The sequence below is a fragment of the Chiloscyllium plagiosum genome, unplaced genomic scaffold (genome assembly GCF_037043375.1).
Source record: "Chiloscyllium plagiosum isolate Xiang-an unplaced genomic scaffold, Cpla_swu_hap1 HiC_scaffold_5, whole genome shotgun sequence".
Taxonomy (NCBI): domain Eukaryota; kingdom Metazoa; phylum Chordata; class Chondrichthyes; order Orectolobiformes; family Hemiscylliidae; genus Chiloscyllium; species Chiloscyllium plagiosum.
Genome location: NW_028270143.1, coordinates 74571652 through 74596886, shown reverse-complemented (window position 1 = coordinate 74596886; position 25235 = coordinate 74571652). Strand labels below are relative to the sequence as shown.

At 40.5% G+C, this 25235-nt stretch overlaps 1 protein-coding gene across 1 annotated transcript; it reads left to right on the top strand.

Moving 5' to 3' along the window:
• The first annotated feature begins 1320 nt into the window (after positions 1-1320).
• Positions 1321-24030, top strand: LOC122549970 (leucine-rich repeat and death domain-containing protein 1-like). The gene is made up of 4 exons (XM_043690281.2): positions 1321-1654; positions 4319-4480; positions 4619-4739; positions 23850-24030. The coding sequence occupies exons 1-4, from the start codon at positions 1555-1557 to the stop codon at positions 24028-24030; spliced, it is 564 nt and encodes a 187-aa protein (XP_043546216.2). The 5' UTR covers positions 1321-1554.
• Positions 24031-25235: the final 1205 nt, after the last annotated feature.

Here is a 25235-nt window from a genome sequence, read left to right as displayed (position 1 = left end):
GGGAGAGGAAGATGTGTTTGATAATTGCACCATATCACTTTTGTAACATAAGAAATGTTGTAGCCAAAATATATATGAAAAGACTCCACAAACAACCATGAGATAATGACCTTAATAATTTGTTTTAATGATGATGGATCGATTTTTTTGGGAGGAACAAAAGTAATGCGCACCAAAACTCTCACCAACATGATCTCTGGGAACTCTGAGAAAATGAAGACCTTAATTGCCAGCAGGATCCCTTTTTGGGGATTCAAAGGGGTCATATAATTCTAGATTTCCCCACGTAGTGCAGAATTCCTATCCGAGAGCTGCCAATGGCTACTAACAGTAATTCACTTGACATTTCAGCAGGAATACCTGGAGAAAGGTAAGTGAGAGCAACATGAGGATTGCAGGAAGATGAGGATTGCAAGAAGATGGTCAATTTATGGACAAGTGATTTGGCTCTCAGAAGACACCCACCTTCCCAATGTCATCTAAATGCCTTTGAACAAAGGCTTACCCTACAAGACCATAAGCAATAGTGTTTGCTTTTCAGTGTTCTATATATGCGGCTCCCATGTGACACTATTTAAAGGCCAGCAGTGATGGAATTAGCAATCAGGCAGGAAGATGCTCACAAATTGGCTGTAATTGGGAAAACACGACTGCAGTGAAGTCTACCCTACATTTTCTCATACAATCAAACAGAACCCTTCCCTTCTCAGAAATCTCCCAGAGGGAGCCATTGAATTCCACCCATTTTTTGAGAGATAAATAATTATTAAATCACCAAGAAGAATCGTGTTCTCTACATAAGAGTAGAAATATACAAGAACTGTCATGAAATGCTGGACAACTGGGGTAAGGCTTCGGAGGATTACACTGTGGTAAACCATCCACAGCAAACTTTAAAAAGAATGAAGATATTTTGAGATATGCATGACTCATAAAGGGTTAAAACACTTCATTTAGAATTTATCTTTTGTATGGTTTCATAAGCAACAAATCTTTTAGTCTAAATTATATTTTGTAGCCATTCATAATGCAAAATTGTGTGCTGGTTAAATGATTTTTCAATTCATTTCACGAGTTTGGACTCATTGAAAACTAGAACTGAGAAATCTAAACTATGGTTTATGCCATGATTCAGATAATTGTTTTTAGTTAGCTATCATTCTGGAACACTAACATATCTAACATTAATGTCTCATCATTAATGTTTGAGTATTGCTGTTTTATACTAAACATTTAATTTGTGGTTAGTAACCAGAGAGTTTAAATTTACCTATTTAATAATCTGTCAATTTACAGACACTAATACATAGTATGCACTGTCCATAGCTTATTCACAAGAAATCTATCAGGTGAAATGTTTCCCATCACATACACTGATAAACTTTGTTATGACTGTCACAATGACAAGTACAGCATAGAAATAACTTGATTTTGTCAGTTATCTTTTTTTAACAGATAAAAAACTTACCAGATGAATTGTGTAATTTGACTGAATTAAGAGAGCTTGACATATCGTACAATGCACTAACATCCATTCCAGCCAACATTGGAGAAATGAAGAATTTGGAAAGGCTTGTAGCTGCATATAATAAAATAACCTATCTCCCCAAATCCTTAACAACACTTACCAATCTGCTATCCATTAACTTAAGAGGTGAGATTGTTGTAAAAATGGTAATGAAAAAGCAATATTACATCAGTAGCAGCTGCTGCATTGGAAAGAGATGGCAATGTAATTTTTACAATTGAATTGTGCTTGATATATGGAACAATATCTGTCATATTTAAAATTTGATTGATTGGAATGGTTGATTTCTGAGAAATAACATGTTCATATATATACAGAGATGCTCTATATTTTGAGAACAGCAGTAACACAAAGAAACTACACACATGAGGAATGATTCTCTTCCTCTGTCAGGTGATGCACCTGAAATCAATTGAATTTTCAGTTTGAATTGATACATTTAGGCTGTGCATTGGGTTGATTCAGGACTTTTAATCACATTTAATCAGTGTCTTCTTCTTGGACTATTGCACCAATTAGATTCTCTCTCTATATTTGCTCTTGTCTCAACCCCTCATATTTTTGAACATCTTTATCAGTTCAATTCTGAAGAACATTCATACCAGATTTGAAAATCAACTGTTTCTCTCTCCACATATGCTGCCATACCTGCTGAGTTTCTCCAGCATTCTGTGTGTTTGTTTCAGATATCCAGAATCCATGTGTTTTGCCTTCATTCTGTAACCATTGTCTGCACAATGCATGTTTCTGCCTTTGCAATGCCTATGAAAAGTACTTTGAAATATGAAAATACAAAGATTTTGTGCTACCAATTTACATAATAAATGCTGCTACTTTTGTACAGGAAGGCAATGCATTACTTAAGAGGATGCCACCTCTGATTATTTGAGCAGCAGTCCTCTGTAAAATCTAAGCATGGGACTTGAATGAGAAAGCATTAGGCGCTGTTGGATTAGTAGGTTTATGCTGGTTATCTTTCTTCATATTGCATTCTATTCCATATAATAATCAGTGGCACAATGCATTTGCTAGCAGCTCCAAACGTGTCTTGGGATCAATTAGTTATGTTATGGGTTGCTCACTTTCTTCCTAGCAACAAGCTCATAGCCTTGCTCCAGCTGTCATTTCTGATGTCAGGGAAACCATATCTTCTAGTTTCATGGAGGGGAAGGCACCATATTTAAATGAAAGTAAGACCAATTTAAAAGCTAAAAATTTGCATTCATTCTTTTTGAGGGAGGATTGCTAACATGCTGACCAGCATTATCAGATGTATGGTTATCATAAAGACAAACATAAAAGATTCAGGTTGAAGAAACCTCTGTTTGTAAAAGCTTGGTTGCTGTCACCAATAATTCATTTGTGTTCAGATATGTCAGAACTCACCCAGCATCAACTCTATAGTTCAAAACAAAGCTTTAACCATCTCTCGAACAATTCAAAATGCAAAGAGGTTCTATTTCCAGACGATTGCTGCAAAGATCAATCATAAAAGGTGACTGTGGCTGGGTAGAGATTATCACAAACAAGAGTAGCTGTGACTTCCATCTAAATAATTGAGATTTGGTGCTAATAAAGGATGATGGGTCTCTCCACACTGCAATGATGAGGTTAGGTATTGTGTTGTCAAGAAAAGGATAAAAGGTGGGCAGTAAAAGTGCAGTCAGTGAATAGTTGAAGACCAGGCCTGGAATTGAAGTGTATAAGGCCCTTCCTCAACAGCTTCCATAGTTGAATACATTGCACATGCTTGCATCGCTGTAATTTGAATTTTCCTCTGCACATTAATTTAATTTTATTTCTTCATGGGATAATGGTGTAGTTGGCTGGATCAGCATTACTTGATCATCCATAATTATCCTTGAGAAGGTGGTGATGATCTGCTTTCTGCTATGGACCTTGGGGTCTAGGTACACTACTGTTGGAAATGCCAGGAATTTATACAACAAAACTAGGCAATACCCAGGTTTAGGCTAATAAGTGGAAAGTAATATTCACGCAACACATATGTGAAGCAATCAACATGTCCAAAAAGAGACGATATAGCCATCACCCCCTTGATGTTTAATTACACTGCCGTCACTGAATCACCCATGATTAATATACTGAGGGTTGCCATGGACCAGAAACTGAACTGGACCAGCCATTCAAATACAAGAATAGGTTAGAGGCCAGGAATTCATTGATGAGTAACTGACAAAACTTTGTCTTGCCGATGTCTGTCCCCAAGGCACAAGTCAGGAGTGTTTCTTCTTGTGTGAATAAGTGCATTTGAAACAACATTCAAGAAGCCTGAGTACCACCAAGGATAAAGGAACACACTTGGCTGGCAAGCCATCCACCACCTTTCACATGCATTCCCTTCAACGCTGCTTCTTCCAAACAGTGTTCAACATGGAAGAGTATTGATCCATCAGCTGAAGGGGAACAGGAGGTGATAATTAGCAGGCACATCGAAAATATGGAAAATGTGCATCCTTGGAATATTGGCTTTATTTTTTGATGGTGTCATTATCTCATCTAAACCCCAAAATATTTTTAAGTGTAGAACTGCAGATGCTGGAGATCTGAAACAAAAACAAAAACAAAATGCTAGAGAAACTCAGCAGGTCTAGAAGCATCTGTGGAGAGATTAAAATATAGAGTTAACGTTTCATGTCCAGTAACCCCTCATCAAAACACTTCTTTTTGTTTTTGCTCCATCCCCCAAAATTTACTGTTTTCAATGGAATTCATTGAAAATACCAGAATCCCTTTAAAAATTGAAAAAGTCTTTTTTGTTTTTTTCAGGAAATGCATTAACTTCATTACCAACTAATTTTGGACAACTGCAGTCTTTGAAAGAAATAGATTTGAATGAAAACCCACTAGTAAGACCTCCAAAGATAGTATGTGAAGGAGGAACACTCACACCAATTGTACAATATTTGAAATATGCATATGAAAAGGATAGTAAGTATTTTGTATTGAATAACATAGTAAGAAGCAGTCATTATCTGGCGATTATTAACAGTGACAATCTAAATATAACCGTGATCAATAATTCATCCAGTTTTGCATGTGTCATTTTATTTAATCTTTTTGTTTTAGAAAAGTTTCTGAAGAAAGTTTTACAATTAATACCAAATCATGTCTCTCCTGAAGATTTTGGATATTTCTGTGCAAAGCTCCATCTACCTGCTAGTGACATTATTGCTCTTGAAAAATCAAGGTTTGGCTTTTCATACCTTCAAATCTTCCCAAATATTTTCCGAATGTAAAACAGCCTATAGAGAATTTAGCATTGTTGTCATCTGTGTGAGGACTTCCTGTGAAACACAGGTTTTGAATTCTAATCAGATGAAATCAGAGATTCATGTGAAAAAGGAACATCTGTAACTATGCGTGACTTTAACCTGCATATGGATAGGTCAAATCAAGTTGGTCACAGTACCATAGAGACGGAATTCCTTGAGAGTATATGGGATAGGTTTTCTGGACCAATACATTGAGGAACCAAATACATTGAAAAGAGGCCATCTTAGACTGTGTACTATGCAATGAGAAAAGAATAATTGGTAATGTTGTTGGAAATGAGTGACCATAATATGATTAAATTCCACATGAAGGTGGAGAGTGAAGTGATTGATTCTGAGATTAATGTTCCTGAATCTTAATAAAAGAAATATGATTGTATGAGATGTGAATTGGCTATGATGGATTGGGGAAGTGTTACTGAAAGAAATTAGAGTAGATCAGCAATGTCAAACATTCAAAGAGCAAAGAGGTGAACTACAAAAGTTGTTTCTTTCATTTCTGACGCCAGAGTGCAAAGAGAATAGTGGCCAAGCAATGGTTTATAAAGGAAGGTAGAGATATTAGATGCAAAAAAAGGCATACAAATTGTCAAGAGAAATCAATAGTCCTAAGGATTGGGAACACTATAGAAGTCAAAAAAGGAGGACCAAGGGATTGATAAAAAAGGGGAACATAAGAGTATACAGGTAAGCTTGGAGGGAACCGATTATAAAAGATAAAAGTATGTAAAGAGAAAAAGATTGGTAAAAACTAATTTTTTTATTCATTCCTGGGATGAGATGTTACTGTCTAAACCAGTACTTATTGTCAATCCAAGAGGAAAGTTAAGAATCAACCACATTGCTGTGGATCTGGAGTCACATGTAGTCCAAACCAGGTAAGGATGGGAGATTTTCTTCCCTGAAGGACATTAGGTTAGATTCCTACAGTGTGGAAATAGGCCATTTGCCCAACAGGTCCACACCGACCCTCCAAAGAGCAACCCACCCAGACCCATCTCTCTATGATTAATGCACCTAACACTATTGGCAATTTCACATGGCGAATCCATCTGACCTGCACATCTTTGGATTGTGGGAGGAAACTGGAGGAAGCCCACACAGACACAGAGAGAATGTGCAAACTCGCCTGAGGCTAGAATTGAACCTGGGTTCCTGGCACTGTGAGGCTGCAGTGCAAACCACTGAGCCACCATGCCACCCTAGTGAGCCAGGTGGGTTTTTCCTGACAATTGATAATGGATTCATGGTCATCATTAGGCCCTCAATTCCAGAATTTTATTGAATTCAAATTTCCCCATCTACCATGGCAGGATTCAAACCCGGGCCCCCCGAACATTGCCTGGATCTCTGAACTAAAAATTCAGTGATAATACTATTAGGTCGTTGCCTCCCCCTCTCTACAGGCCTCTTACAGTCAGAAACAGTGGAATTTATAATGGGGAGCGCAGAAATGGCTGATGAACTACATAAGATAGTGGAGTAGAATTAGACTATTTGGCCCTTTGAGTCTGCTCTGCCGTTAGATCATAGCTGATATGTTTTTCAACCCCATTCTCCTATCTTCTCCCTATAATCCTTGATCAATCTTACTAATCAAGAACCGATATATCTTTGTCTTGAATACAGTTAATAACTTGGCCTCCACAGATTTCTGTGGCAATGATTTCCACAGATTTACCATCCTCTCGCTGAAGAAATTCCCCGTTTTTGTTATAAAGGGTCATCCCTTAACTCTGAGGCAGTCGCCTCTGGTCCTAGTCTCCCACTAGTGGGAACATCTTCTCTGTGTTCACTCTGTCCAGGCCTCAATCATAGAATAGAATCCATACAGTGTGGAAACAAGCCATTTGGCCCAACAAATCCATACCGACCCTCCAAAGAGTAACTCACCCTGACCAATTCCCCCTACCCTATATTTGCTCCTGACTAATGCACCTAACCTACACATCCTTAAATACTATGGGCAATTTAGCACAGCCACTTCACCGAACCTGCACATAGAGTCATAGAGATGTACAGCATGGAAACACACCATTTGGTCCAACTTGTCCATGCCAACTAAATAACCTCAACTAACCTAGTCCCATTTGCCAGCACTTGGCCCATATTACCCTAGACCCTTCCTATTCATATACCCATCCAGATGCCTTTTAAATGCTGTAACTGTACCAGCCTCCACCACTTCCACTGGCAGCTCATTCCATACACGCACCACCCTCTGCGTGAAAAAGTAGCCACTTCGGTCTCTTTTATATCTTTCCACTCTCACCCTGAACCCATTCCCCCACCACAGGGAAAAGACCTTGTCTGTTTATCCTATCCATGCCCCTCATTATTTTATAAACCTCTACAAGGTCACCCCTCAGCCTCTGACGCTCCAGGGAAAACAACCCCAGCCTATTCAACCTCTCCCTATAGCTCAAATCCTCCAACCCTGGCAACATCCTTGTAAATCTTTTCTGAACCTATTCAAGTTTCACAACATCCTTCCGATATGAAGGAGACCAGATTGCACACAATATTCCAAAAGTGGCCTAACCAATGTCCTGTACAGCCGCAACATGACCTCCCAGCTCCTATACTCAATACGCTGACCAATAAACGAAAGCATACCAAATGCCTTTTTCACTATCTTATCTATCTGTGACTCCACTTTCAAGGATCTGTGCACCTGCACTCCAAGGTCTCTTTGTTCAGCAACACTCCCTCGGACCTTACCATTCAGAGTATAAGTCCTCCTTTGATTTGCTTTTCCAAAATGTAGCACCTTACATTTATCTAAATTAAACTCCATCTGCCACTCCTCAGCCCTTTGACCCATCTGATCAAGATCTCATTGAACTCTGAGGTAACCTTCTTCGCTGTCCACTACACACCTCCAATTTTGGTGTCATCTGCAAACCTACTAACTATACCTCCTATATTCCAGTCATTTATGCACGTGATGAAAAATAATGAACCCAGCACCAATTCTTGTGGCAAACCACTGGTCACAGGCCACCATTGGAATGGGAGAGGCTGAATAGGCTGGAGCTATTTTCCCTGGAGCATTGGAGGCTAAGGGATGACCTTATAGAGGTTTATAACATCATTGGGAGTTGGGTAGGATAAACAGACAAGGTCAACGGGAGGAAACTGGAGCACACCCACATAGACATGGGGAGAATGCACAAACTCCATCCCAGCAGTCGCCCGAGGCCGGCATTGAACCCACATCCCTGGCACTGTTAGCAGTGCTAACCACTGAGCCACTGCTCATTACTATTCTATAAGTTTCAATGAGATCTGCCTTATCCTTTTAAATTCTGAGAACAGATCCAGAGTCCTCAAACCCTGCCCGTATGACAAGCCCTTCATTTCTGTGATCATTCTTGTAAACCTCCACTGGACCCTCTCCAAGGGCAACACATCCTTTCTTAAATACAGGGCTCTCAGCATTCTCAATGCAGTTTGATCTTATATAGCCTCAGCAATAGATCTCTGCTTTTGTATTCTAGCCCACTCAGAAATGAATGCTAGCATTACATTTGTCTTTCTAACTGCCAACTAAACCTCTATGTTAACCCTAAGAAACTCCTGAACTAGGACTCCTAAGTCCCTTTCTGTGTCGGATTTCCAAAGGCTTTGCCTATTAAGAAAAAGCCTCTTTTTTTCCAACCTCATTGTATTCCATCTGCCTCTTCTTTGCCCACTGTGTTAGCCTGTCCAAGTCCTTCTGCCGCTTCTCTGCCTCCTCAACCACTACCACAACACAAATTCCAAACTTCACTTCTGTCTTCACGTACCAGAAATGATGGAGAACAGAGGGTTTAGTCAGAGGGATGAACTGAAGCAATTCTCCAGACTGATCTCAAGACTCTGACTGGTCTTGGCTCCGCCCTCTGAAACTGGATCCTCAGCTTTCTGATACACAGGCTGCAATCAGTGAATATAGAAAACTGCACGTCCTCCACGATAACACTCAACACAGGAGCATCCAAAGGATACGTCCTCAGCCCTCTACAGTACTTTCTGTACACCCACGACCGTGTTGCCAAATTCTGAACGAATGCCATATACAGGTTTGCTGATGATACCACCATGGTGAGACAGATATCTAACAACGACGAGTCAGAATTCAGAAAGCAGATAGAGGGCTGGTGACGTGGTGCAATGAAAACAACCTCTTTCAATGTCGGCAAAACGAAAGAAGTGATCATTTACTTCAGAAAGAAAGGAGGAGAACACACCCCCATCAACACAATGGAGCTCAGGTTGATAGAGTGGAGAGCGTCAGGTTCCTAGGAGTGAAGATAACTGACAACCTGTCCTGGATTTCCTATGTAAGTGTGACAGTCAAGAAGGCACAACACCACCTCTACTTCCCCAGGTGGCTCAGGAAATTTGATACGTCCGTAATTACCCTCATTAACTTCTACAAATGCACAATTGAAAGCATTCTGTCTGGGAGCGTAACAACTAGGTATGGCAACTGCTCTGCCCAGAATAATAAGAAATTTCAAAAGGTTGTGTGCACAGCTCAGACCATGACAGAAACCAACCCTCCATCCATGAACTCCATTTACACAGCTAGCTGCCACAGAAAGGCTGCCAACATCATCAAAGACCCATTGCGCCCTGGTAATACTCTCCTACAACCTCATCCATCAGGCTGAAGATACAGAAGCTTCAATACACACAGCAGCAGGTTCAGGTAGAGCTTCTTCCCAGCCATTATTAGACTGATGAATGGATTCCCTAACTTCAAATAATGCTGATCTTGCTAACGTTGATCTTGCTTAGTACACTCCCTGTGTGACATAAATTGCATGCCTTTCCTAAGTTTTCTTTTCACCCTATGATCTGTATGTCCTTGCTTACTATGATCTGCCTGTATTACTTGTAAACACTGTAAACAAAACGTGTCACTGTACTTAGGTACACGTGACAATACATAAATCAAATCAGATCAAATTAAATGGAGAAATGGTGTTGGAGAAATTGATGAGATTAAACGCTGATAAATTCCCAAAGCCTGTTAATCTACATCCCAGAGTACTTAAGAAAGTGGCTCCAGAAATAATGAATAAGGTAGTTCTACTATAACACGCATTTCATTAACACAAATTTGCTATAACATGACTGACAAATTGGGGACACTGTTTCTAAAGTGCAAAGTTTTCAAAAGTGTATTGGTTATAACATGATTCCAGCCCCATTAGTTTAAATAGTGCTGCAATTTTCTTATAACACGGGATTGCATGAGAACAGAACTACCATATTATGGCAGAATTGATTGTACACTGGTGGTCATTTTCCAAGGGGGAATCAACTTAGCTCTGTTGGCTGGATTGTTCGTTTATAGAGTAGTGTGATGAAAACAGGATGGGTTCAATTCCCATTGCTGATTTGAGGTTTCCATGAAAGACTCTCCATTTCAACCTCTTCCCTTGTCTGAGGTGTGATGGCCCTCAGGTTAAAATGACCACCAGTTGCTTCTCTTTAATGAGAGAAGTCTCTGTGGTCTGGTAAGACTATGGTGACACAACAAGAACATCTTCCAAGACTCTTCAGACTCAGGAATAGTTTCTACAGGTTGGAGGGCAACTGTTGTTACTCCATTATTTAAAAATGGAGGTAGAAGGAAAACAGGAAATAATAGACCAGTGAGTCTGATGTTGCTCGTGGTGAAGATGCTCAATTCCATTATTGATATTTTTGTCTCAGCACATAGAAAACAGTGGTAGAATCAGACAGTCAGCATGGATTTGCAAAAAGGAAATCATGCTGAACAAATTCTTTGGAATTCTCTGAGGATGTAATGAGTAAAGTTGACCAGTGGGAGTCAATGGATGTGATTTATTTGGACTTTCTGATGGCTTTTGCAATGTCCCACGTAGGAGATTAATGTGTAAAATGAAAGCACGTGACATTGGGGATAATATGTTGAGATGGATAAAAAAATGGTTAGCAAATAGGAAACAAACAGTAGGAATAAATTAGTCTTTTTTCTGACTGGCAGGCAGTGACTAGATGTGGACTGCAGGGATCAGTACTAGGATCTCAGCTGTTTAAAATATATGTTCACGACAAACATAAGGGAATTAAATGTGATATCTCCAAATTTATAGATGACACAAAGTTACGTGGTAGGGTGAGCTGTGAGGAGGATGCAGATATGTTGCAGTGTGATTTGGACAGGCTAAGTGACATTTGCATGGCAGATGCAGTGTAATGTGGATAAATATGAGGTACCAAATTGACTATTTGGGATGGCAAGACTGATGTATGAAGAGAGATTGAATTGTTTAGGATTGTATTCATTGGAGTTTCAAAGAATGAGGGGGGATCGCATAGAAATTTTAACAGAACTAGGAAGTGTACTCCTAATGTGGGTGAGTCCAGAACCATCAACGTCATAGTTTGATGTTCAGGGATAACCTTAGGTTTGCGATCAGAAGAAATCTCTTCAGCCAGAGAGCTTTTGGAATTCACTACCTATGAAAGTGTCTGAGGACAAAACAGGATGTGTTTTCCAGAAGGAGGTAGATATAGCTCTTGTGTGTAAAGGGATCAAGACCTATGGGAGGGGGGCAGCATTAGGCTATTGAGCTTGATGAACAGTCATAATCGTAATGAATGGTAGAGCAGGCTCAAAGGGTTTAATGGCCTACTCCAGCTCCTATCTTCTATGTTTCTTTGTCTAACAATGGTAATGATGTAGAATCATAGAATTTTCCAGTACAGAAGGAGGCAATTCAACCTGTTGTGTCTGTACAGGCTCCCAAAAGAACTCCCAGCTAGTCCCATTCTCTAGCCCTATCTCTGTAGCCCTCTAAATTTATCACTTTCAAATGGACATTCATCTCTCTTTAGAAATCTTGTATGGAATCTATCTTCACTACTCTCCCAGGTAGAGCATTCCAAATCCTATCAACTCTCTCACTCCTAGCTTTCTTGCTCACAATCTTGAAATTGTGACCTCCAAGTTACTGATTTACTAACTAGTGGAAGCAGAACATCCTTCTTTACCCTGTCATAATTGTTCCTAAATTTGAACACTTCACTAAGGTTATCTTTTAGACTTCTTTGGTCCAACAAAAATAAGCCCAATTTCTCCAATCTCTCCTTGTATCTAAAATCCTTCCTGCTCTCTCCAGGGCTTTACCATCTTTCCTTAAATAAGGTGCCCGGAAAGTAGTGAACACATTACTTCAAATGTGGTCTGACCAATCGTTTATACAGGTCTAGCGTCACTCCCTTGCTTTTAAACTCTGTGCTTCTATTTATAAATCCAAGGATCGTATAAGCCTTCTTAACAACTGTTTCAGTTTTCTTGGCCATCTTCAGAGGACTATGCACTTGGACCCTAAGGTCTCTCTGCTCCTGTTGTCCCCCCAAAAAGTTGTACCGTTGAGCCTGTACTGTCTCTTCATGTTTCTTCTGCCATTACCTCACATTTCTCTGCATTGACATTCATCTGCCAGGCATCTGTCCATTTGGCAACTTGTCAATTTCCCCCTGAAGTCACATAGCATCAACTTCACAATTCATTAATCTCCCCAATTTAGTATCAACTGCAAATTTAGAAATTTTCCCTCAACACCTATCTCCAAATTGTTTACATATATCAGAAAAAATAAGAGTCCCTGGGAAATACACCTTTCAAATGCTCTCTAGTCTGAGAAATACCCACCTATACCTCTCTTTCCTATCTTTTGGCCAACTTCTAATCCATGCTGCTAAGTACCTATCCATCCCAAACATTTCTAATTTGCTAACCAACCTGCCATGTGGCACCGTATCACATGCTTTCTGAAAGTCCAAATACTGTATACAACATCCACAGTACTATCCTCATCCACTGCCTGTATCACATCATCAAATAACTCAAAAAAAAATTGTCAAATATAACCTGCCCTTGATAAAGTCATGTTGACTATCTCGTATTAGCTTATTTTCTCCAAGTTTATATTTATCTCATCCTGTATTACAGCCATCAGTTTTCCCAATATTGTTGTCAAGCTGACAGGTCTGTAGTTTCCTGGGTTATCCTTTGCCCTTTTCTTAAACAACAGTGTCACATTTGCAATCCTCCAGTCACCTGGTACTAATTCTGTGTTCAGAGAGACCTGCAACATTTCTGTCAGTAACCCTGTGATTTGCTCCCTTACCTCTCTGAGTAATCTAGTATCCCATCAGGACCTGGCGACTTCTCTATCTGGGATGCTACCAGCCTCTTTTAGCACCTTTTACTAATTTATCACTATACTGCTCAATTGTTCAAAATCCACATTTTCAACTGGGCCATTGTCACTGTCTTCTAATTTGGTAAAGACAGAAGTAAAGTGTTCATTTACTACTTCTACCATGCTCTTTGTTTCAGTGAGTAGTTTACCCTGAATGTTCCTTATGGGCCCCACTCTATCCTTCACTAAGCTTTACTATTAATATATTTAAAGAACATTTTACTTTTTGCTTTTGCGCAGCCTACTATCCTCTCCTCATGCTTGCTTTTAGCCTTCCCTATACCAGCCTTAGCCTCTCCCCTGTATTTGAGGTACTCTTCCTGATTTTTATTGCTGTTATTATTATTATTCAGGTATGCATTGTATGCCTCCTTTCTCTTCCTTATTTTCTCATCAATATCCTTAGTCATCCAAATATTCTTGCTTTGGTTGACCCGTATTTACTTCTCATGGGTATGTCCTTACTTGCACCATATTCAATTCAGGAAATTCTTGATAGGTATATGTAGGAATGAATTTTAATTGGTTATACTGGATTGGGTATCAACTCTCAGCAGATGACAATTTAAATATTGTCATACCTCACATTTTAGCTGTCTTCTAGTTCTAACTAGAGTTTCTTCAGCCTAAAGGAAGGTGAGGGCTGTTGTATAAAAGATTTAGTTTGATATTTTTCAATCGATCAATCTGTTCAGAGAGTGTTATTGACTCACCTCTGAAGCAAGTGAGACTTGAAACCAGACCTCCTGATTCTACCTCTGCATTGTAAGAACCCTTGGAGTTTGTTATTTTTTATTTTCTAATCACACTGTTAAGAGATGTCATAACACAATATTGGAGCAGCAGGATTCAAACATCGGCCTCCTAACTCAGAGGTAGGGACATTGGAGCCTGAGTTTGTATGTTAAACTTTACTGAATCCAAACTTCACCAACTGCCATGGTGCGATTCAAATCCATGTTCCCACAATATTAGCCAGGAGTTCAGGATTGCTCGTCTAGTGGCATTACTACTGCAACAATAAATCCCTAACTAATGAGCACAATGCATTCTACGCTTGCTTTGAACAGAAAGTCAGTGAAATGATGTCACCTGTCTCAACACTCTCAGATGCACCCGTACCAAAGGTCACCACCACAGATGTTAGATCAGCCTTCTTGAGAGTGAACCCACAGAAAGCAACTGGCCTGGATGGAGTCCCCAGCCATGCACTCAGATCCTGTGTGGACTAGCTAGTGGGAGCATTAATTGACATCTTTAAGCTCTCCTTACTTCGATCTGAAGTCCCAAGAATACTACCATTATCCCGGTGCTAAAGAAAAATCATGCAGTGTGCCTCAGTGACTACAGCCTGGTGGCTCTGATCTCCATAGTTATGAAGTCCTTCAAGAGGTTAGTCATAGCTTACATCAACTACAGGCTACCAGAATAATTTGATCCTTTGCAAAATGCCTACCGGTACAACAGGTCCACAGCAGACACCATCTCCCTGGCCCTACACTCATCCCTGGAATAGCTGGATAACAAGGATGCATATATCAGGCATAATATTGACTACAGCTTCACCTTAAATTCCATAATTCCAATCAAACTCATCTACAAACTCCTAAACCTAGGTTTCAGCTCCCCCCATTGCAACTGGATCCTTCACTTCCTGACCCATTAACTACGATCAGTAAGTATAGGCAACAGCGCCTCCTCTACCATAATCGTCAACACTGGTGTCCCATAAGGTTGTGTACTCAGCCCCCTACTGTACTCCTTATACACTCATAACAGTGTGACCAAATTCCACCCAAACCCCACTTTCACGTTTGCTGATGATACCATTGTTGTAGGTCAGATCTCAAACAATGATGAGACAGAGTACAGAAGAGAGATTGAATGCTTACTGGCATGGTGTAAAGACTACAATCTGTCCATTAATATCAGCAAAATGAAAGAGCTGGTCATTGACTTCAGGAAGCGGAGTGGAAGGTATGCCCCTGCCTGCATAAATCTGTCCTTGTTCACCCAATCAACATGACAGTCAAGAAAGCACAACTCCGCTTCTACTTCCTCAGGAGGCTAAGGAAATTTGGCATGTCAACAAAGTCTCTTAGATATTTTTATAAATGCACCGTAGAAAACATTCTATCTGGATGCATCACAGCGTGGTATGGCAACTGCATTTCCCAAGACCTCAAGAAGTTACAGAGACTTGTGAATATAGTCCAGTCCATCACACAAACCAGCCTACCCTCCATTGACTCCACCTATACTTCCCATTGCCTCGGGAAAGCAAATAACATAATCAAAGACCCTTTCCACCCCAGACATACTCTCTTCCAACCTCTTCCATCAGCAGAAGATTTAAAAGTTTGAAAAAATGCATGATCAGATTCAAGAACAACTTCTTCCTGGCTATTATCAGGCTTTTGAACAAACCTGTCAAATGTTAATATTAAACTCTCTCTCTGCACTTCTCTGAGCCTGTAACGCTATATTCTTCCCTCTGTTCTCCCACCTGATGCAGTTTATATGATATGATTTGCCTATAGAGCGTGCAAAACATTATGTATTGTATCCCGGTACATGTGACAGTAATAAATCAAATCAAATCTCCACAGGTTTGTTGTTTTTGTTATATGTTTTCCAAATCATTATTATTATTATTATATTCCAAATATTATTGTACACCTCTAGAAAAGGTGGGACTTGAAACCAGACCTCCTGGCTCAGAGGTAGAGACATTACCACTGTGCCACAACAGTCTTGTTTAGCTTTTAAATCAATCTGTTCAGACACATTATAAGCAATAAGAGAAAGTGGTACTTTAATCCAAGTCTCCTGGCTCAGAAGTATGGAAACCATCATTGTGCCAGAGACCTCTTTAGTTTGTTGTTAGGGATGTTATATGAAAAATCTGGTTAGATATTTTTAATCAATCTGTTCAGAGATGTTATTGTCACACTTCTGGAGCAAGTGGGACTTGAACTCCAACTGCTTAGTCGATGGGTAGGGGCAAGAGGGCCCCACCACACTCAAGCCAAGAAGGAGTCAAGCCTATAATCTTCTCATCTGTGGCCAGACACTTTATCCATTATGTCACTAAGCCACAGCATAGTTCGTTTGTATTTTAAAAATTTAACCTATTTCCCTAATCAACCTGTTCAGAGATGTTATTATACACCTCTGGAGCAGGTGGCACATCAGCCTAGGCGTTACTGGTCCAGGCATTGGGACATTACCAGTTCACGAGAAGTATTTTGTTAGATATTTCAGACTTAAAGAAGAAATGGATGCATTTAACTGGTAAATTGCAATAAGAGGGTATCAAATACACTTTGACTAATTATTTTAAGGTGGTCAGAATTAATTGACAATTTACTTGTGCTGTCAAATATTGGTAAAGATTTCCCAGAACTCACAACCCTTGAACTAGAAATTTCTCCTGATTTCAATCTTAAATTTAATTCTGAGACTATGTCCTCTGGTCCTAGACTCTCCCATGAGGGGTAACATCAACTCAGCATTTACCATGTTTCAATGAAATCAGATCTCATTCTTTTAAATTCCAATGAGTAGAGCCTCAGCCTGTATAACCTTTGGTCATAAGACAATCCCTCCATATCCAGGAGGGATAACCTTTTCTGAACTGTCATTAATGAGAAGATAACTTTACTTAAAAAAGGGAACCAAAACTGCTCACAGTACGCCAGATGTGGTCTCATCAGTGCCTTGTACAGTAAGACCTCCCTACTCTTATACGCCAATCCCTTTGAAATAAGGGCTAACATTCCGTTAACCTTTCTGATTACCTGCTGCACTTATGTGCTAGCTTTTTGTGTTTCATGCTCAAGTATCTCCAAGTCGCTTTGTGTTGCATCTTTCTGCTGTTTTTCTTCATTTAAATAATACTCTTCTTTTGTTCTCCCTTCTGAAATGAACAACTTTTCAGTTTTCCACAACCTACATTCCATTTGCCGATATTTTCCCACTTACTTTGAGAATCAATATTTCTCAGCAAGCAGTTTGTATCCCTCTTGTAACCTGCCTTCCGATCTACTTTTGTGTCATCTGCAAATTGGCTACAATAGACTCACTTCCCCCCACCCCCACCACCTCCATGTCATTAATATGTAGATCGTGGTCCATACTGGTACTAATGACATTAGCAGGAAATGAGATGAGGTCATAGAGTCATGAAGATGTACAGCATGGAAACAGACTCTTCGGTCCAAACTATCCATGTCAACCAAATACCCCAACCCAATCTAGTTCCACCTGCCAGCACCCGGCCCATATCCCTCCAAACCACTCCTATTCATATACCCATCAAAATGCCTCTTAAATGTTGCAATTGTGCCAGCCTCCACCACTTCCTCTGGCAGCTCATTCCATACATGTACCACCCTCTGTGTGAAAAAGTTGCCCCTTAGGTCTCTTTTATATCTTTCCCAAAATTCAGCACGTCACATTTATCTGAATTAAACTCCATCTGCCACTTCTTAGCCCATTGGCCCATCAGGTCAAGATCCTGTTGTAATCTGAGGTAACCCTCTTCACTGACTACTACACCTCCAATTTTGGTGTCATCTGCAAACTTACTAACTGTACCTCTTATGCTCGCATCCAAATCATTTATGTAAATAACAAAAAGTAGAGGACCCAGCACCAATCCTTGTGGCACTCCATCTGCAAAGGAAATTCAGAGAGTTAGGTAGAAAGTTGAAAAGCAGGACCTCTAGAGTTGTAATCTCAGGATTACTCTCTGTGCCATATGCCAGTGAGGCCAGTAAAAGGAAGCGAATACATAGCACATAGATCAATACAACACAGTACAGGCCCTTCAGCCCTTGATGCTGTGCTGACCTTTTTTCCTACTCTAAGATCAAACTAACCTATATATGCTTCATTTTACTATTAAACATGTGCCAAGAGCTGCTTAAATGTCCTGAATGTATCTGACTCTACTACCACTTCTGGCAGTGCACTCCACACATCAACCACTCTGTGTAAAGAATGCCTAAACCTTCCTCTAATCCCCTTAAAATTAAGCCCCCTTGTGATAGACATTTCCACCATGAGAAAATGTCTTTGACTATTCACCCTATCTATGCCTGTCATCATCTTGTACACCCTTATCAAGTTGTCTCTCATCCTCTTCATTTCAATGAGAAAAACCTTAGCTCCCTCAACATTTCTGCAAAAGATGTGCCCTCCAGGCAGCATCCTAGTAAATCTCCTCTGCACCCTCTCTAAAACTTCCACATCCTTCGTTTAATAAGGCAACCAGAACTGAACACAATATTCCAAGTGTGGTCTAAACAGCTTTGCAGCTTTCTGGCCTTGCATAACTCTGCAGCTCTTAAACTCAATCCCCCTGCTAATGAAAACCAACACACCATAAGCCTTCTTAACAACCCTATCAACTTGGGTGCAACTTTGAAGGATCTATGAACATGGATCCCAAGATCCCTTTGTTCCTTCACACTGCCAAGAATCCTGTCTTTAATCCTGTATTCTGCATTCAAATTTGACCTTCCAAAATGAATCACTTGACACTTTTCCAGGTTGAACTCCATCTGACACTTAGCAGCCCAGTTCTGCGCACTGTAAATGTTCTGTTGCAACCTACAACAGCCTTCCACACTATCCACCACTCCAGCAACCTTCGTGTCACCAGCAAACTTATTAGTCTACCCTTCCACTTCCTCATCCAAGTAATTTATCAGAATTACAAAGAGCATAGTTCACAGAACAGATCCCTGCAGAACACCGCTAGTCACCGAGCTCCAGGCTGAATACTTTCCATCTACTATCACCCTCTGTCTTCTATGGGCCTGCCAATTCTGTATCCAGACAGCCCAATTTCCCTGTATCCCATGCCTCCTTACATTCTGAATGAGCCTACCATGGGGAACCTTATCAAACACCTTGCACAGTTGAACGTATCACTAAAGAGCTGGAGAAGAAAGAGGGCTTCAGATATCTGGATCATTGGAATTTTTCCACAGCAGGAGGGAGCTGTACAAAAAGGACAGGTTGCACCTAAACTGTAGGGGCACCTATAGCCTTGTAGAGAGTTTTGCTAATGTCTTCAGGAAGGTTTCAACTCGTGTGGTTGTGGTGGGGCATTGGGGTGGGAACCTGAACAGTCGGTCAACATGTGTAGTGATTGAGGAGAAGGTAGAGATTCAGTCAAGTCAAATAGGAGGAACATACAGGGCCAGGTTAGTGAACATGGTGGGATCGCCAGTTTAAAGTGTATTTATTTCAATAGAATTTAACAGTAACTCAAATGAGCTGAGACATGGAACTATGATATTGTAGTTATTACAGAAATTTGGTTGAGAGAAGGGCAGGACTGACAGCTCAATGTTTCAGGGTTTAGATGTTTCAGCATGATCGAGAGGGATATATAAGGGGTGGGAGAGTTGTTTTACTGATTAAAGAGAATGTCACAGCAGGCTCATCCAGCAAGATATCGGGCCATGACAGTAACATTATATGAATTGACTGCCTGCATTAACTGTTTGCAGATTGTGTGTTTTTTGAGCAAAAATAGAGTGTATCTGCAAATACAATTCTACAAATGCAAATTCACCCCATAGACTTTTATGTGTGTATGTGTGGAAGAGATTGAAGTTAAGACTGCTTAATTTCTGCCCCACCACCAAAATGAACCCCATTGGTCTTGTGACAGACACGTAGGAATTAATCAGACAAATCAGACTCTGGGAATTCTTCCAAGATGTCAACAATGATCCCAACGAGACAACCGTCAAACCTGAACAGTCATCAGAGAGATCCATAGTGGAGCGACCAAAGAAGGAATCAATTTATACCTCTCCGGAGGGCCGCTGCCCTGGGTTTGACATATGTGCTCAAACTGTCAGGAAATGTGTAAGTGCCAAATTCATCAGCCGCACCAACAAGGTAGAACAAAACATCACCCGATCACAACACAACACTGTCCATGCTCTCAAAACCAATAGCAACATTGACATCAACTCAGCAGATAAAGGAAGAGCCATCATCATTCAGAATAGAACAGACTATTACAAGGAGGTGTACCAACAACTGAACAAACAGGAACACTACAGGCAACAACTGGCCGATCTGACCAAAGGACACACCGTGAACTGAACAGATTGATCAAGACTTTTGATCCAGTCCTTCAGAGAACTCTATACACTCTCATCTCACATACTTCTCGCGTTGGGGATTTCTACTGCCTTCCAAAGATACACAAAGCCAACACACCTGGTTGTCCCATCGTGTCAGGCAACGGAATCCTGTGTGAGACCCTCTCTGGCTATGTCGAGGATACCTCGAAACCCATTGGACAGGGAACCCCTAGCTTCTGTCGCGACATGACAGATTTTTTACAGAAACCCAGCACCCACGGACTAGTTGATTTGGGAACATTCCTCATCGTAATGGACGTTTCGCCACTCAACACCAGCATCCCCCACAATGATGGCATCACTGTGACAGCCTCAGTACTCAATACCAACAATTGCCAATCTCCGAGTACCATTCTACAACTCATCCGCTTCATCCTCAACACAACGTTTTTACCTTTGACAACCAGTTCTTCATCCAGACACACAGAACAGCCCATGGGGACCAAATTTGCATCCCAATATGCCAACATGTTCACACACAAGTTCGAACAAGACTTCTTTGTTGCACAGGATCTCCAATCAGCACTATACTCCAGATATATTGATAACGTTTTCTTCCTCTGGACCCATGGCGAGGAGTCACTGAAACAATTGCATAGTCATGCAAACAAGTTTCATCCCATCATCAGACTTACCATGGAGTATCTGTCTCACTCTTGGACACATACATCTCCATGCACCTCAGTATCTCACTTTACCACAAACCCATGGATAACCTCAGGATTCTACACTTCCCTAGCTTCCACCCTAAACATATTAAAACAGCCATGCTCTACAGACAATCCCTAAGCATATACAGGAAATGTTCAGATGATGAAGAACACGATGGACACCTGAAGGTGCTGACAGACCCCCTCAAAAGAACAGGGTGTGATGCTCAATTCATTGATCACCAATTCTGGCACGCCACAGCGAGAAACCGTAATGACCTCCTCAGGAGACAGACATGGGATGCAACCAATTGGGTACCCTTCGTTGTCCAATATTTCCTGGGAGCGGAGAAACTGCGCCATGCTCTTCGCAGCCTGCAACGCATTACCGACGATGATGAGCACCTCACCAAAATCTTCCCTACACCTCCACTTCTCACTTTTAAACAACCGCCAAATCTTAAACAGTCCATTGTTCGCAGCAAACTGCCCAGCCTTCAGGACAACATCAACCACAACACTGTACAACCCTGTCATAGCAACCACTGCGAGACATGTCAGAGTGTAATGGATACCACTGTTACATGTGGGGACACTACCCACCATCTACACAGCAGTAACTCATGTGACTCGGCCAATGTGGTCTCTCCCATATGCCGTAGGCGAGGATGCCCTGAGGCATGGTACATTGGCGAGACCAAGCAGACACTATGACAATGGATGAATGGATACCATGCAACAATCGCCAGACAAGGGTGTTCCTTCCCAGTTGGGGAACACTTCAGTGGTCAGGGGCATTTGGCCTCGGATCTTTGAATGACCATCCTCCAAGGCAGACTTCGGGATATGCAACAACGCAGAGTGGCCGAGCATAGGCTGATAGCCAATTTCAATACCCTTGAGGATGGCCTCAACTGGGACCTTGGGTTCATGCCACACTACAGGTGATGCCACTACATATACACTCTCACACACACGTACTCATACAGATTGTCTCTCATACACACAGTCTCTCTCAGACACACACACCCTCACACAGACTGTCTCTCACACACACAGTCTCTCTCAGACATGCACACATACGTTCCCCACACTCATAACCATGCGCATACCCTCTCACAGGCTTATACTCCGTCACACTCATGCACACACTCTACCAAGCTGGCACACGTAACATACACTCTTACATGCGCACTCACACTCACACACACGCTCTCTCTCTCTTTTTCCCTCCCTCACATGCACACACACACACGGGGCGAATTTGGATTTGTAGAATTGCATTTGCAGATACATTCTATTTTTGCTCAAAAAGCACACAATCTGCAAGCAGTCAATGCAGGCAGTCAATCCATATACCATTTTATAAATTCCTACTTTGGAAAGAAAACCAGTCTGACTCAAGAGTGGGATACAGACAGACTCTAACCTCACGCCTTTAATACATTGTCTGAGCTGAGATGTCACCTTTTTATTATAAAACCTTAAGCTATCTCAAGAATGTGGCTTAAAAGAAGTTCTGGGATTTAAATATTAATAAACCGAAATCTGCAAACCCATTCTAAAAGATGAAAGACTTAACAGCAATATAGGTTTGTTCAATATATCATTTTAATTGCATGACACTGTGATTTTTTAATATAAATTCTATGTCTTATGATCCTATTCCACAGCTACCTGATAAAGGAGCAGCGCTCTGAAAGCTAATATTTCCAAATAAACCTGTTGGACTATAACCTGGTGTTGTGTGATTTTTAACTTTGTCCACCCCAGTCCAGCACTGGCATCTCCACTTTTTGAATCGTTGCAGTCCATTTTGTGTTTTAGACCCATAATTTTGTTATGGAGAGACTTTGAGGAATTTGACCCAGAGACCCCGGAGGAATATTTTAAATTCAAGAATGGAAGTGACTGATTCGGGAACTTGAAGTTGCTGGTGCTCACGTGTATCTACTGCTCTTGTCCTTCTAGAATGTGATAGTCGTGGGTTTGAAAGGAGCATTGGTGAATTTCTGCCTGTCATTTTCTGATATTATACACTGCTGCTACTGTGCATCTGAGGTGAAGGCAATGAATGGATGTGATGTTAATCATACAGTTTGCTTTGTCTTGAATGGTGCCAAGCATCTTGAATGTTCTTGGAGCTGCAACTGGAGAGTATTCCATCACAATCCTTACTTAGGTTTTCTAGATGTGGACAGGCTTTAGAAGAGAGAATTAGTCACTGCAGGATTCCTAGCCATTGACTTGCTCTTATGGCCGCAATATTTATATGGCTAGTTTAGTTCAATGTTCAGCTAGTTGTTTCTGGTCAATGGTAAAGAGTAGGTCGTTGACAGTGGGAGATTGAGAAATGGCAATATATTGAATGTAAATTCTTTTTTTGGAAATGGTTACTGTCAATCACCATTAAGTTTCACCTTCTCAACCTCATCTCTTGCCTGAGGCATGGTGACCATTAGGTTAAACCATCACCAGTTGTCTCTCTCTCTCTAGTGAGAGATCAGCCCTTTGGTCCTCTATGATCATGGCAACCATCACTATTACTATATGCATATGTTCATGGCACTTATCAGCCCAGACCTGCATGCTGTCCATGTCTCGTTGCATATTGACATGGACTCCTTCAGTAGCTGAGCAGATGTGAATAGCACTGGATGATAAGTAATATGTGAAATGGACTTCTTGGAAGATTAATGAAGATAGCAACCCTTGAATATTTTAACAATCAGATATTGAAATTGGGAACTTTGTGGATCAATGAACTAATGAACTGAACAGATTTTTTAAAAATCTCCATCTTCCTATGACACTTCAGTTTAATTTCAAGCACCTTCCAGTGGCCATTTTATATATAAGTAGGAGCAGATTATCCTTAACATTAATTCATTAATAAACAAAGTAATATTGATACATTTACTAAGAAAAATGGAAAAGCACCATTGTTAAGACCTTGTTTTCCTTTTATTTAGGTTAGAATTAAAAGAGAAAATAAAGGAAGCTCTACAATGGTGGGAAAATAATCGTGCAAGTACACTAGAACCTGCTGAGGCTTTAGACGAGTTAATTCGAATACTATATAAAGCGGACTTGTATGGAATAACTTCTATAATCAAATCCTTAAGAATGTATGAACATGCTATCAGATTTTAAATTTGTTTCACGCCTGTGATGATTCCATTATAACTGTGGAAAAAAATGTTTTTGTCTGGATATCAAAAGGCCTTGTGAAAAGGAGATTAAAATTGTTGTTTTAACTAATGCTTCAGCAGTATTTGCAATATTTTGTGCCAGTGTGATCTATAGACACATTTAAGAACATTACAAATAACTCTTTTGTGCCAGCATATCACAGTCCTCAATCCCTTGATATTTGAAAATTCTATCATCTCTTTAAATACTTTCATTGACCAAGCCTCTACAATTCCCTGGGTTACTGGTTAGCTCAACCATTATTGCCCATACCCAATTGCCTTTGAGAAGGTGGTGGTGGTGCCCACTTGAACTGCTGCAATAGTTTGGGTGTTGCACCGTTCATAGTGATGTGAAAAGAGCTCCAGGAGTTTGACCCAGATACAATGAAGAAAGAGTGATAAAGTTCCAAATAGAGTATTCCAATTGTTGAGGACTACCAGGGAAACTTGCTCCTGAATATACACCACTATTCTGCCAATTATGCTGGGTCTGTGAGCCAGTGGGACAGCAATGGTGTTGTCTGGGATATTGTATGCAATGTATGATTTCTAAGGGTCTGTCCATGGTATCATTGGGGCTGCAAGCATCTTAAGTATGGGAATTGGGGTGGTCATTTGACTAGCTGAGGAAATGGTTCCAGTCATAGGGAGCAATGTCCTTCTCTGTCATTATCCAAATAGCTGCCCTGTAATGCTGCAAATCCTCTTGCTTTGTAAACCTATATTTCCTCTCTCCCAAACCCTCCTTCACCTCAATTAGTGTAAGGTCTTCTCTACACCCCTAGTTATTAATTTTGCCCAACACAGTTCAAGAGAAATGACCTCATCAGAACAACTTTGTTTGACCCCAGTGTTGGTGCCTCTTTCTCTATCCTACCTGTTACCTCTTTAAAGAATTATAATAGATTTGTCAGGCATGATATCTCCTTCATGAAGCCAACCTTGATTATATTCTGTATTTCTAAATGCTTTTCATTATCTCCTTCATAGTAGACACTAACATATAAGTATTATGCACATATATTAATTGAGCATTATCAAACACATGGTACAAAGACATTTAACTTGTATAAAATGTCATTCATTAATGAGTAAAAGGAGTGTGTTCACTTGTATTACCTAACTGTTGTGGCTTAAATTACATTCTCTGATACATTTATCCTC

Coding starts and splice junctions, on each gene's coding strand:
- LOC122549970 (XM_043690281.2), top strand. CDS start 1,555: ATGAAGAATTTGGAAAGGCTTGTAGCTGCATATAATAAAATAACCTAT. Junction 4,481..4,618: donor ATATGCATATGAAAAGGATA/GTAAGTATTTTG, acceptor TTTTTGTTTTAG/AAAAGTTTCTGAAGAAAGTT. Junction 4,740..23,849: donor ATTGCTCTTGAAAAATCAAG/GTTTGGCTTTTC, acceptor CCTTTTATTTAG/GTTAGAATTAAAAGAGAAAA.